Raw genomic sequence first — 13,564 nt, 5'->3', positions numbered from 1 at the left:
TTCAAAGCCACTATTTCTTTATTGATTTTCTGTGTGGATGACCTAGCCATTGATATAAGTGGGGTGTTAAAGGCCCCTAATTATTAATGAATTACTGTCAATATCTCCTTTTATGTCTGTTAATATTTACTTTATACAATTAGGTGCTTCTCTGTTGGGCACGTAGATACTTATAATTGTAGTATCTATCTTCTTGCTGAATTGAGCTTAATCATTATGTAATGTCCTTCTTTGTCTCTTATTACAGCCTTTGTTTTAAAGTCTACTTTATCTAAGGATTGTCACCCCAGCTTTTTCTCACTTCCATTTGCATGGGATACCTTTTTCCAACCCTTCAGTTTCAGTCTGTGTGTATCTTTAGGTCTGAAGTGAATCACTTATAAACAGCATATAAATGGGTCTTTTTTGTTTTTATTCAGTCACCCATGTCTTCTGATTGGAGCATTTAGTCCATTCACATTTAAAGTAATTATTGATAGGTATGTACCTATTGCCATTTTGTTAAATATTTTCTAGTTGTTTTGTCATTCTTTTCTGATCCTTTCTTCTCTTGCTCTCTTCACTTGTGAGTGATGACTCTCTTTAGTGTTATGGTTGGACTCCTTTCTCTTTTTTGGGGGTACCTGTGATAGGTCCAGTTTTGCAGTGTCCATGGTGTTTATTTGTGATGTCTTACCAGTAGAGCCGTCTATGTTTAATTGATGGTCACTTAAGTTTGAATGCATTATAACAGCACGCCATTTTTTATGCCCCCTCCTCCATGTCTTATGTATATGATGTCTTTGTGTGCACATTTTTAATTAGTGACTCCCTTAACTAATTCTTAGAAATAATTAATTTTACCACTTTTGTCTTTTAACCTTCACACTAGGTTTTACAATTCTGCTGCTTTTGGATGGAATGTTTTGTATATATCTATTAAGGCCATTTTATCTAATGTGTCATTCAAAGCCACTATTTCTTTATTGATTTTCTGTCTGGATGATCTAGCCATTGATGTACATTTGCTACATGCTTGCTTTCACCAGTGAAATTTTTTCTCTTCATAATTTGCTTGCATCTAGTTATAGCCTTTTCTTTTCCTTTTAAAGAAGTCCCTTTAGCCTTTGTTTTAAGGCTGGTTTAGTGGCGGTGATTAATTTGAAAAGATATATACTCCTATGTTTATCACAGCATTATTTATAATCGGAAGCAACCTAAGTATGCATCAATAGATGAAAAGATAAAAAAAGATGTGGCACATTTATACAATGAAATATTATCATTCAGCCATAAAATAGAATGAAATCTTGTCATTTGCAACAATATGGATGGATGTAGAGGGTACGGTGCTGAAATAAGACAGAGAAAAACAATTGCCATATGATTTCACTTATATGTGGAATCTAAAATACAAAATGAGAAACAAACAAAACAGAAATAGACTCAAACATTGAAACAGACTGATGGTCATCATAGGGGAGGGCAGTGGGGGAATGGGTGAAATAGATGAAGGGGATAAAGAGGCATAAACATCCAATTACAAAATAAGTCACAAGGATGAAGTACAGCATAGGGAATATAGTCAATAATACTGTGCAGATGGCAACTGCACTTATTGTGGTGAGCATTTAGAAAGGTATAAATTGAAACCAATATTGTATATCAACTATTTCAATTAAAAAAATAAAATAAAATTCAACAGTGCAAAAAAACCTACACACACACATATATGCCATCTACCTTAGAAAATCTATTTCTAGAAATATTTATGAGAGTTCTTTGTGACATTTGCAAAGGTAAATATTTTTGCTCACAGGGATTTTGCTCACATATTGTTGGCAACAGAAGAAATTTTAAAGCAACGTGAATGTCTTCTAAAATATGATATATTTACAGAATGTACCACTATGAAGCAGTTATAAGAATGAGCTAGGTCTATATGTATCAACACATATAGAACTCAAAAGCAGAATACACAGTGAAAGAAACAAGTTAGGAGATAATACATAGCACTGAGGAAATAGCAGGAGCAGATCCCTGTGGGAAATAGGAAGCAGTCCAGCACATAGAATGGATATGTAAATTTATAAAATTGGAAAATTAGTTGGGCCAGAAAGTAGAATATATTGTTAATTACTGTCAGTTGTTTTCCCAACAGATTTAGTATAGGCTTTCCTCCACTTTTAATACTGGCACCAGAGAGTTATTAGTTTCAGCTTTACCATACTATGCAGAAATCTAGCTTTTCTTTCTACCCTTATCCCATGGAATATGAAATTCTAGAACCTTTAAAAAACCATTTACTTAGGTTTTCACTGTGGGCTATCCAGTGAAATCTTGGCTATGCAGTATTTTTGGTGGGTAGTGAAGACATCTTAAGACTTTCTACTCTTGCCCATTTTGATTCCTTTCTCCTCACAAATCTGTGATCTCTTTTTTAAGAATTAGGCCAAAGGTGAGAAGAAATTTTTTCAGGAAGGAACGGCTATGAACTTTAAAGAGGAGATTCAGGGCAATAGTGATAAAGAGAGTCCCCGTCGGCCCTTCTCCTTTCAGGTAGGTCTGAGAGCTGGGACAGCGTGGCTCTTGAGCTGAGAAGTAAGGAAGGGATGGAAAGATGGAGCTATGCACAGCATGTTGCTTGTGGTAGAAAATTCTGGTTGACTCTCAAAATCTGTTTTCCCTTCTTCCATAATAACAACTCTGTAGCCAGGCCTATGCCTGACCACATGACTACATTTCCCAACCTTCCTCATAGTTAGGATGCAGCCATGTGACTTAAGTGCTCATCAACGGACTGTGAGAAGGAATGTGTGCTGCCTTGAGGTCTGGCACATAAGCATCTACCGTGTGCACTCCTTTCCCCCTTCCATCCAGCTGGAAACTTTTAGCTGTGCAGATGTGACCTCACCTTCACCAGGCAGATGTCAGCCATGCCCTAGGACAGTGGCTATCAAAGTGTGCCTTAAGACCCCTGGGGATTGCTGAGACCCTTTCAGGGAGACCACAGGTCAAAACTATTTTCATACTGCAACTAAGAAATATCTGTCTTTTTCACTCTCATTCTCACAAATGTAAATGTGGTTTTCCAGTGGCTACATGAAATTGGGTATCATAGCAGCTGACATAAAACTCCAGTTCTCAGCATTCTTCAATGAACTGGAACAAATAGTTCAAAAATTCATATGGAAACACCAAAGACCCCGAATAGCTAAAGCAATCCTGAGAAGGAAGAATAAAGTGAGGGGGATCTCACTCCCCAACTTCAAGCTCTACTACAAAGCCACAGTAATCAAGACAATTTGGTACTGGCACAAGAACAGAGCCACAGACCAATGGAACAGAATAGAGACTCCAAACATAAATCCAAACATATATGGTCAACTAATATTCGATAAAGGGGCCATGGACATACAATGGGGAAATGACAGTCTCTTCAACAGATGGTGCTGGCAAAACTGGACAGCTACATGTAAGAGAATGAAACTGGATCACTGTCTAACCCCATACACAAAAGTAAATTCAAAATGATCAAAGACTTGAATGTAAGTCATGAAACCATAAAACTCTTAGAAAAAAACATAGGCAAAAATCTCTTAGACATAAACATGAGTGACCTCTTCTTGAACATATCTCCTCAGGCAAGGGAAACAAAAGCAAAAATGAACAAATGAGACTATATCAAGCTGAAAAGCTTCTGTACAGCAAAGGACACCATCAATAGAACAAAAAGGTATCCTACAGTATGGGAGAATATATTCATAAATGACAGATCCGATAAAGGGTTGACATCCAAAATACATAAAGAGCTCACACACCTCAACAAACAAAAAGCAAATAATCCAATTTAAAAATGGGCAGAGGAGCTGAATAGACAGTTCTCTAAAGAAGAAATTCAGATGGCCAACAGACACATGAAAAGATGCTCCACATCGCTTGTCATCAGAGAAATGCAAATTAAAACCACAATGAGATATCATCTCACACCAGTAAGGATGGCTACCATCCAAAAGACAAACAACAACAAATGTTGGCAAGGTTGTGGAGAAAGGGTAACTCTCCTACACTGCTGGTGGGAATGCAAATTAGTTCAACCACTGTGGAAAACAGTATGGAGGTTCTTCAAAATGCTCAAAATAGAAATACCATTTGACCCAGGAATTCCACTCCTAGGAATTTACCCTAAGAATGCAGCACTGCAGTTTGAAAAAGACAGATGCACCCCTATGTTTATCGCTGCACTATTTACAATAGCCAAGATATGGAAGCAACCTAAATGTCCATCAGTAGATGAATGGATAAAGAAGAGGTGGTACATATACACAATGGAATGTTACTCAGCTATAAGAAAAAAACAGATCCTACCATTTGCAACAACATGGATGGAGCTAGAGGGTATTATGCTCAGTGAAATAAGCCAGGCAGAGAAAGACAAGTACCAATGATTTCACTCATATGTGGTGTATAAAAACAAAAGAAAACTGAAGGAACAAAACAGCAGCAGAAGCACAGAACCCAAGAATGGCCTAACAGTTACCAAAGGGAAAGGGACTGGGGAGGACGCGTGGGAAGGGAGGGATAAGGGCGGGAAAAAAGAAAGGGGGCCTTACGATTAGTATGTATAGTGTGTGTGGGGGCATGGGGATGGCTGTGCAACACAAAGAAGACAAGTAGTGATTTTACAGCATCTTACTATGTTGATGGACAGTGACTGTGAACGGGTATGTGGGGGGTCTTGGTGAAGGGGGGAGCATAGTAAACATAATGTCCTTCATGTAATTGTAGATTAATGATACCAAAATAAAATTAATAAAAAAAAATCCAGTTCTCTTCCATTAATCTAAAAAGAGATTTGCAAAAATGTAAAGCAATGCTTCTCTTGTCGCTGCTTTTTACAGTTTTGGAAAATATGGTTACTTTTCATAAAAATGTGTTAGTTATGTAAACCTGCATGGATTTATTATTTTAACTGACAATAAATATTTTAAATATCATGGCCTTAATTTCTCTTCTGATAAATACCAATAGACATATTCCATGTAAATGAAAAGTTTTTGAGGTTTTAAAAAATTTTTCAAAATGTGATGGGGTTCTACAATCAAAAAATTTGAGAAACATTGCTCTAGGGGCTGGAGAAACCATGATTTGCAAAGAACCTGCAGCAACTCTGAGTGAACATGGGGACTGAAGCTCATGATGAGGCAGCTTTAGTCAAGGGAAATAACTGTCCGTGTTATGTCACTGTATCATTGTGTCTTTGTATTACAGAAACTTGGATTTACTCTAAATAATACAGACAATAGAAATATAAGTGGGGCAATGCTATAACAAAAACTAAAATAACGTGGCATTGGTTTGCTTGAGTACTAAGGGCACAGATATTTTAGGCTGCAAAGTTGATGACTCTTGTTAAACTATTGCAAAATATTTGGCACAACTATTACTTGTGGTAACTTGGAAGGTAGACCATGGAGCCATTGCCAGAGAAGAAAAGGCTAGAAAGAACTAGAATTGTTAGTATGTGTTGAATGCTCTCTGTTGTGTTTAGCAACATACTACAAGAAATGATAAACCAAAAGAGAATTGGCCAACTCACAAGAAGATAAAGAGAAAAGAAAGTATGGGGTAATTTATGACCTTACAAGGTAAAAAAACCTACCACTTTATACCTCCAAACAACAGAAGACAAGCTATTATTGCTCTGAGGTCCCCCATTAACATCCTCCCCTATCTTTCAGAAAACAATGGGACCCACCACCTGAGGCAAAACCCACACTAAAGATCTTGGCTTCCTACCCAACCCTGTTCTATAAGGCCTCAAAGTAACTGCCATCAAAATGAGATACAAAAAAATTAAGTAGCTTAATATCTATAGCCAGAAAAGAACTTTGGGTATAGTTACAGGTCCCTGGAACTAACTGGAAGCCAAAAGAGCAGAAGCCCACCAACATTTTGAGGAAATGGAGTTGAGCCTAGGTAAGGTGTGGAGTAATCGGCTGACCTAACACTTTGCTTTCCATAAACGCCCAGCTTTGCCCTGCACCCTCTGAACTCCCACAGCTCAGCAACAGCAGCATCAACCTTGGGCATCACTGTTCCACTAGCCGGGGATGAGAACCTCCAGGCTGCTACGATGCCAACTATGGTGTTAAACTTGGCTTTTCCTGATTTGAGAACAGTAAATGCAAGTGACTGTACAGTCTTCAGGGAGGTATCAGACCATTCTACAGAACTTGGTAACAGGAGTTCCCAAACCAACAGATGACCCTTGGCCCATCACCCCTGACCAGGCTATATAAAAGAAGGTAGAGATTGATCCAGAATTCAGAGAGTGTTGCTAGAGAGTTATGCATTTCTTGCCCATTCCCCACTGCCTGTCCTGCTGCAGGCCACAGGAGGAAGAATTTCTCATGAGGAAACATCAGAAACATCACTTTAGGTTTCTAAGCCTAAACCAGGCCTGAGCTGAGGAGAGCAGACATATTAAACCCAACATGAAACTGAAGTTTGGTTTATATTGGACTGGACTTAAAAAAAAATTTTTTTCCTGCCAGTTTTATTGAGATATAATTGTGGACTGATCTTTTTAACACCTTAAAAATGAGACTACCTTTTAATATTTTAAAGTAACCAGGAAAGCCATGTGACCTGCCTGAATTATTATCCAGGGAGGTGAGAGAGATTCATAGCATGTCTGAAAAGCAACAGAGGGAAAATCAAACTTTTTGTGCTTGTGCCTGCCATGTGCATCCCATTCTGTACACAGAGTGGCCCAGGTTTGGGTAGAAATGCCTACCATGCTTCCACCAATAGCCAAGAACCACATAGAACAGTGGTCACAACACCCACTTCACCAGCAGTATCAGGTGACAACTCCAGCAACAACAAAAAACTGATTTTTCTGGCTTTTCTCTAAAGGCCAAGGCAATTAGAACTAAGCCCTTAGGGTGAGTTAGCGAGAGGTTCTAGACCTACTGTGGGCAGAGAAACCTAAGGAGGGGAGAAAGACATTTCAGCACAGAAGGGTTCCCAAAACAGTTCATCTGAACATCCAAAGGGAGGCTTTATGAAGTTATCTTCTGGCCTTGAGCTGCCTGACTCCAAGCTTCTTTTATATGAGACATAAATTTACATCTTATTGGACTTAGTCCTCTCTGATACAGTACCTGTAATATGTTGAAAGCTTCTTTAAATAAGAGAAAAACAAATCTGTAGCAAAATGGGCAAAGGAAAGCAGGTGATTCACACAAGGAGGAAATACAAGTGGTCACTAAGTATCTGAAAATACACTTAATCTTAGTAGGAATTCAAGAAGTGTGAATGAAAGAATGAAATACTGTTTTTACTTGGAGGGCTGGCAAAAATTTTAAATATGAATTATATCTGGTTGGAAAAGGTCTGGAGAAATACACTCTCATTTAACATTGATGGGACTATAACTTGGAGAAGTTGTTTTGGAGGACAGTTTGGAAACAGCTATGAAAATTAAAAAATGCATTCATATATGTGTATACACACATGTACGTGCATGGGTGTGTATGTGTGTAATGACAGGAAACAGGCCTGGAAGGATATGTAACAAGCTTAACAGTATTTCTGTTTCTCAGAAGAGGAGGAGCAGTGGAATGAAGGAGGGTATTAATGTGCCCTCACTTTACACCAGGACTTAAAATTTGTATGACCATGTTGTTTTGTAATTAAAAATTTCACATGAAATATCAATCAAACTAGCTTTTCAAAGATTAAATAGATACACAAAATATTTAATTGATTTACTTCTCTTTAAAATAGGTGTTAGATATTAAACAGGTATAGTTGCTTCAAATTTGAGTAAGTTTTGCACCTGAGTGCGCCACCTTGTTACAGGTAGGTAGTTTGATATTTCAGACCCCAATGAAGAGAGACTCCTTAATTAATGCAATTAATACACTAATTAAATAATAGTACTGGGTGATGTTTTATATCCCTGGGCAGTACTGAATAAAGTTTGTTTTAAGTAATTAAAGACTAAAAATACAATCCTTGGGAAAGCATTTGGAAATAAAGCTAGAGAGATTTGTATTTTTTAATAAAAAATGAATTCTGTTAATAGTTTTCTCTCTTTTTGGCAGAGATTAGTCTTCAATTTTTAAGCATGTGAGCCAAGGAAATGACCTTCTGCCAATCCACACTGATGTATCTGCCCATTTGCAGACCAGAATCCATTCAAAATAACAGCAAGTTTTCCAATCTTTTTTTTTTAATCTTGCAAAAGTAGGTTATTTAAAATATAAGAAGTTATTCTTACTTGGTCCTCAAAAGACAGAGCCTGGGCAACATCTCTTGGAAATCCGTCAATAACAATGCCCTCTTCATCAGGTATTTGCATCAGTTTTTGTTTTATCTCTGTAATTGTTGTTTCCTTTTATAAAGAAAAAAAGATGAAAAGTCACAGTCAAACTTACACTCACAACTGGTATAAAAATCTTTGCAAAATAGAAGTAAATCAAACAGCAGTACCTGTGGGGCCAGTTCTCCAGTTGTAATTATTTTGGCAATAAGACTCCATTTCCTATTGCTGCTGGTACTGTGGATCTTCTTTCTTAATAATTCTCCCACTGAGATGTACTGGAATCCATAACGTTCCGCAATTTTCAAACTTTGAGTACCCTTTCCACTTCCTGGACCACCTATCATTTAAAACAGGCAAAATTGTGACCTTCTGATACAATAGGAAACATCCTTTCACATAACTACTAACTTCATCTTGACATACAGTCTAGACAGATCCCAGGGCAGGTAACTGTTCCACCTGTGTTATTCTCAGTGCTACTCTGGCGGCAGAGCAAATGTAGGCTTAGCCAAGCAAAGGGTAGAATTGTTGTGATGGTTTTTTTTTTTTTACTAACAACAGTAAAAAGAAAATTGAAAGAATATTTCATCATAAAATGGTGAAATAATTTCTAATTATTCTTTACTTGCAGTTACATCCTCTAATAAAGCATTTCCTTGTCTTCTAGGCAAGGACCTTAGATTTTTAGCACACATAAAAAAATGCCACTTTCAAGAATAGATAGAGGTTTATGGCATGATAGTAGCTAACATACACCATAAGAACTTCTTGACTCTTAGAAAACAGATTTCTGTACTCTCTTCCTACAATATTATTTTCAACAATTCAGGGCTTAATATATCTGCAATTTTCTTTTCATTACACTTAGAGAAATACAAATGTTTCTCCTTCTCAGGTGGCAAACTTAAATTCTTTTTGTAGCTTGATATGTTTGTTTGCATGCCTTTTTCCTAGTTGCCATCATCATTATATCTTCTGGAAGCAGTATTTCTTTGCATGGGGCTGTGTATATTTTATCCTCTGCTAACAGTTACTGGCTAGAATAGCTTTGAACATTTCACACTAGATTTTGCTTTTGGTCATCTCTGTGAAAGCTGACTCAATTTGGAAAGCGACAAGACTACCTCTGCTACATGTCCACAGGTCTCTTCATGATTTTTACAGATTTTGAGGAAGTTAGAATTTACAACAGTGGTCAAAAATGGATTCTGTAAAAATACTTAAAAACATTTTCCTCTATCTATTCCTTGTGAAATGACACACTGATATTTTCATATTCAACATAAGATTTGTAGTAGCAACTTTAAAAATTAACTATCATCATTATTATTTTGATTAATACTCTGATATTACATGCTGTGTATAAAATGACACTATTTTATTAGATTTACTTGTCTAATAACATTAAAACTTAGATTTCATTGTAGGTGTCAGTTTGCTATAAGGAAGATTCATTTATATGAGTCTTTAATATTATTATTATTCATTTTTCCCTCTAAAGTTAATAGTTAATAAAAATTCACTTTGAGTTAAAGGGGAAAAAACACATCATGTTTAGAAAATTTCTAATGGATTCAGTCAACCATGTTAAAAATTAAACAGATAAAACCACAGGACAATAAATCTTGAAGACGGTACTTATTTTCAATTCATTACAGAGAATTTCTATGACATTGTAATGGAATTCTATAAAAGTGCAATAGGCATTTGATTATACAATTATAGCAATTTTTGTTTTATTGAAAATATGCTAAAAATATTTCCATCTACTCTCTCTTGATCTTTTATTTCTATTGTTTGCCATTATACAACTGAATATTTGCAAATATGTCATATAATCAGCATAATTCCTTAAAATGTAAATATATAAACAAGGTTTGTAATAGTATGAGAATTTTGCTTTCTGTCCTCATACCTATGACAAGAATGATTTTTGGTCGTGGTCTAGTAGGATCAAAAACCTCATATTCCTCAATTAACTCAGCAGTCTCAGAGAGGTCCGTATCACTTTCTATGGAGAATTGATGGATGGGAGGGAGTCGATCATACCGCCGATATGGAAAGTTTGAATTTTCAGGCATTACTGCAAAAGAGTAAGATAACTTTGAAACGGAAAAAAAAAACAGAACATATTTTTCTCTTAACCTATTAGTAGAAGAAATTTAAAAACTGAATGAGTTTAATTTTTTTCAACTGGAAGAAGATCCCATCCTCTAAGTGGTCAGCAAACTTTTTCTTAAAGGGCCAGACAGTCAATATTTTGGGCCTTGAGGGACAAACAGTCTCATACTCAACTTGGCCACAATAGAAGGAAAGCAGTCCTAGACAATTTATATAAACAAATAGATGTGCTTGTGTTCCAATAAAACTTATAAAAATAGGAAGTAAGCCATACTTGGCCCCTGTTTACCAACCCCTACCCTGGCAGAACTTTCTTAAAAACTGCCCAGTTTTGCTTGGTACTTTGAATACATCTTGACTCTGCACATGGTGGTCCCTATAGTTGTGTAATGTACAACTTTCAGAACTATATGCAGCTGCCCATGGAGTCCATGTTTATGCATAGTGGGTTTCATTTACTCAACAGCTACAGATACACATTCACTATGAACTAGGCACTTTAGTCCAGTGGAATGGTATGATGGTATAATGCACAAAAGAGAGAGTATTGCTTTAAGACAGGTAACAGGGTAGCAAATTATTTCTACGTTTGGAATATCTTTCAATATCATTTAACTTTACTTTCCCAATATTTATTATCTTTAATCTCGATTTGAAAATGTAACTATGAAGATTTACATATACAATGTCAACAAATACTTGCCACATATTGCCAGACATGTTAGTGTGTTGAGGATGATTCAGTAGAAGAATAAGACATAATCCTGTCCCTGCAGAACTTACAAACTGTAACTTACATGCTTACAATCTGATATTTGTGTGCACAGTAAGCAGGATAAGTGCTAAATGAACATCTTTTATGGTAAACACCACACAAGTCCAATAATCCATTGGGCTGGAGTGGTAGAAAAGGGCTTGCAAAAGAAGCAGGACCTGAACATTGAAAGACAACTACAGGTGGTGAAATGTGGAAAGTACATTCCTGTTGGCAGAAATAAAACATAAAGACTCAGAATTAGAAATACAAGTGATACATTAAAAAGAACTAGAGGACAGAGAATAGTAAGCCCAAATCATATAGATGGTTTGAACCAGCTGTTTACAGTGCCTGGCTCCTTGCTTCTTCAACCCATGTACCATTATTCCAGGAGGCACAGAGAAGCCCTAACTACCCAAAAGTCACCTGTACCAAGGATGCAGGAGGCCACCGGGCCTTCCATGAGGGATTCAGCTAAACGAACTACTGGATTTTTGCAAGGAATAATGCTCACATCTCATCCCAGGTGTTGATCAGTTAGAACTTCCCATCGTCTGATACAACAAATGAGGTCATTAACTACTGACCTACTAGACTCACTTTATTTCCACAAAAAGAGTAGAGTAGTCTGCATATGACAGTGGATATTCTTTAGAAAATTCCTGGAGGGCTATGTCAAGAAAGGCATTGACTGTAGTTTGGTTCTGACATCCTGTTCTGCCTTGAAACCGAATTGCTTCACCCAACACAGGGCAAAACTCTAGGCCTTATCCTTGATTATTTCCTTCCATCAGTTCTCACACCTACTCCCATAGACTTCATTTCCAAAACACACCCCAAATATACACTTCTTTCCATCTCCACTACAACACTTGCCCAAGCCACCATCATTTACCCGGACTAGTGTAAGAGACACATTACTTGTCTGCTTGCTTCCATACTGGTCCCCACGGTCCACTGCCTGAAACACTCTTCCCCTGTTGGTCCCATGGCTAACTGCTTCTTGTCCCTCACTCCTCAGCCTAAATGTCACCTCCTATAAGAGGATTTTACTGACTTTTAAATCTAGAGTAGCCCCCCAGATAACTTTAAGGACATTAATAATGTTCTGTGCAGCACTGACCACTTCACCATCAGAGAGTGTCTGAATCATTTATTGCTTGTCTTCTCCCATTGGAATGTTAAGTTCCATGGCAGCAGAGATCTTACCTATCTGGAGGTCTGTATCCCAGGATCTAGCACTCTGCTTGGCACATAGTCAGCAAAATAAAGATTTGCTGAAGTCATGACAGAGAGAACAGCTTTGCTGAAATAGATGGTTTCTCAAGTTGGAAAGCCAGAAGATAGGTAGGTAGAATGTGGCCACAATGTGGAGGGACTTGAATATCAGGATAAAGGGTTTACCTTTAATCTGGTAGAAAGCCAGTGGAGATTTTTTGGGGCTAGAGAAGTAACATTATGAGATACGTTTTTAAGAAAAAAGTGAATCTGGTGGTGATTAGAATGGATTTCAGCAGGGAGACACCAGGAGCAAGAAGAGTAGCAGCAAGGAGCCTGTTCATGGGAGGACAAGGGCTCTCCACCAGGGGGTCATAGGGGAATGGAGATGAGTAGCTGTATGTGAAGGGCACAGTTAGGATTGAGTTACGAGGAATGAGGGGAGGTGACAGTTCAAATAGCTGCCGGTTTCAAGTCTAACAGAATAAGGAGCACATTGCATTTCATATAGGATCTTTTTCTGCCCTCTCTTTTATCCTACACAAATACTCGGCTTCTCTCATTCATCATCTCTTCCTCTCCATCAGGAATTTCTGTTCTCTGTACCCTGATAGATTCTCAATTTCCTCCATCTGTCTCTAGCTAACAGGGAAAAGGGTTTACCTCTAGCTAACACTCACCTAGTCAGCTTTCTGTATCCAAGTATTAGCACATCACATCTTCCAGGAAACCTACCCTGAACCCCAGCTCAAGTTGGATCCATCCCCCTGTTAACATGGTTAGTTCTACAACATCTAATATTTCCCAGAGTACCAATTGTGCTTCTAATTATATTTTTAAATGGCTGACTTTATCACTAGACTATAAGCTCCCCCGAGGGCAAGGTGCCATATTTATTCTTTCTTGATGCCTATATTCTCAATCCTGAGAGAGAGAGTGTCTGACACAATAAAATGGTTATTTTTTTGCCTAACTGATGCATTGACTGGTTTCATGGAAACAGGAAAAAGAGAAAGGGATGCTGGTTTTGAAGTATATATAGTATGTTTGGTTTTGGACATGGTGAGTATAAGATGACAATCAGATATTCCAGAAGAAAAGCTCTGTGGACATGTGGAGCAATAAGACTAGAACTCTTATGCATGAGTATTTGT

General features: G+C 37.4%; 1 protein-coding gene across 2 annotated transcripts in view; it reads right to left on the bottom strand.

Annotated features, from left to right (window-relative positions):
* AK5 (adenylate kinase 5) overlaps positions 1-13,564 on the bottom strand; it is a 228,262-nt gene that overhangs the window by 207,587 nt on the left and 7,111 nt on the right. Inside the window, exons 3-5 of one of the 2 annotated variants that reach the window (XM_036890337.2) lie at positions 10,230-10,325; positions 8,482-8,651; positions 8,270-8,383 (exon numbers count right to left, since the gene is read on the bottom strand). In XM_036890337.2, coding sequence (XP_036746232.1) covers positions 8,270-8,383; positions 8,482-8,651; positions 10,230-10,325 — 380 coding nt within the window. Of the gene's footprint in view, positions 1-8,269; positions 8,384-8,481; positions 8,652-10,229; positions 10,398-13,564 lie in introns of both variants that reach the window. The other variant, XM_036890336.2, reaches the window with a different exon arrangement.

The sequence above is a fragment of the Manis pentadactyla genome, chromosome 4 (genome assembly GCF_030020395.1).
Source record: "Manis pentadactyla isolate mManPen7 chromosome 4, mManPen7.hap1, whole genome shotgun sequence".
NCBI classification, from domain to species: Eukaryota; Metazoa; Chordata; class Mammalia; order Pholidota; family Manidae; genus Manis; species Manis pentadactyla.
Note: the sequence above shows the minus strand (reverse complement) of the source record. Positions and strands in the feature narration are given on the sequence as shown.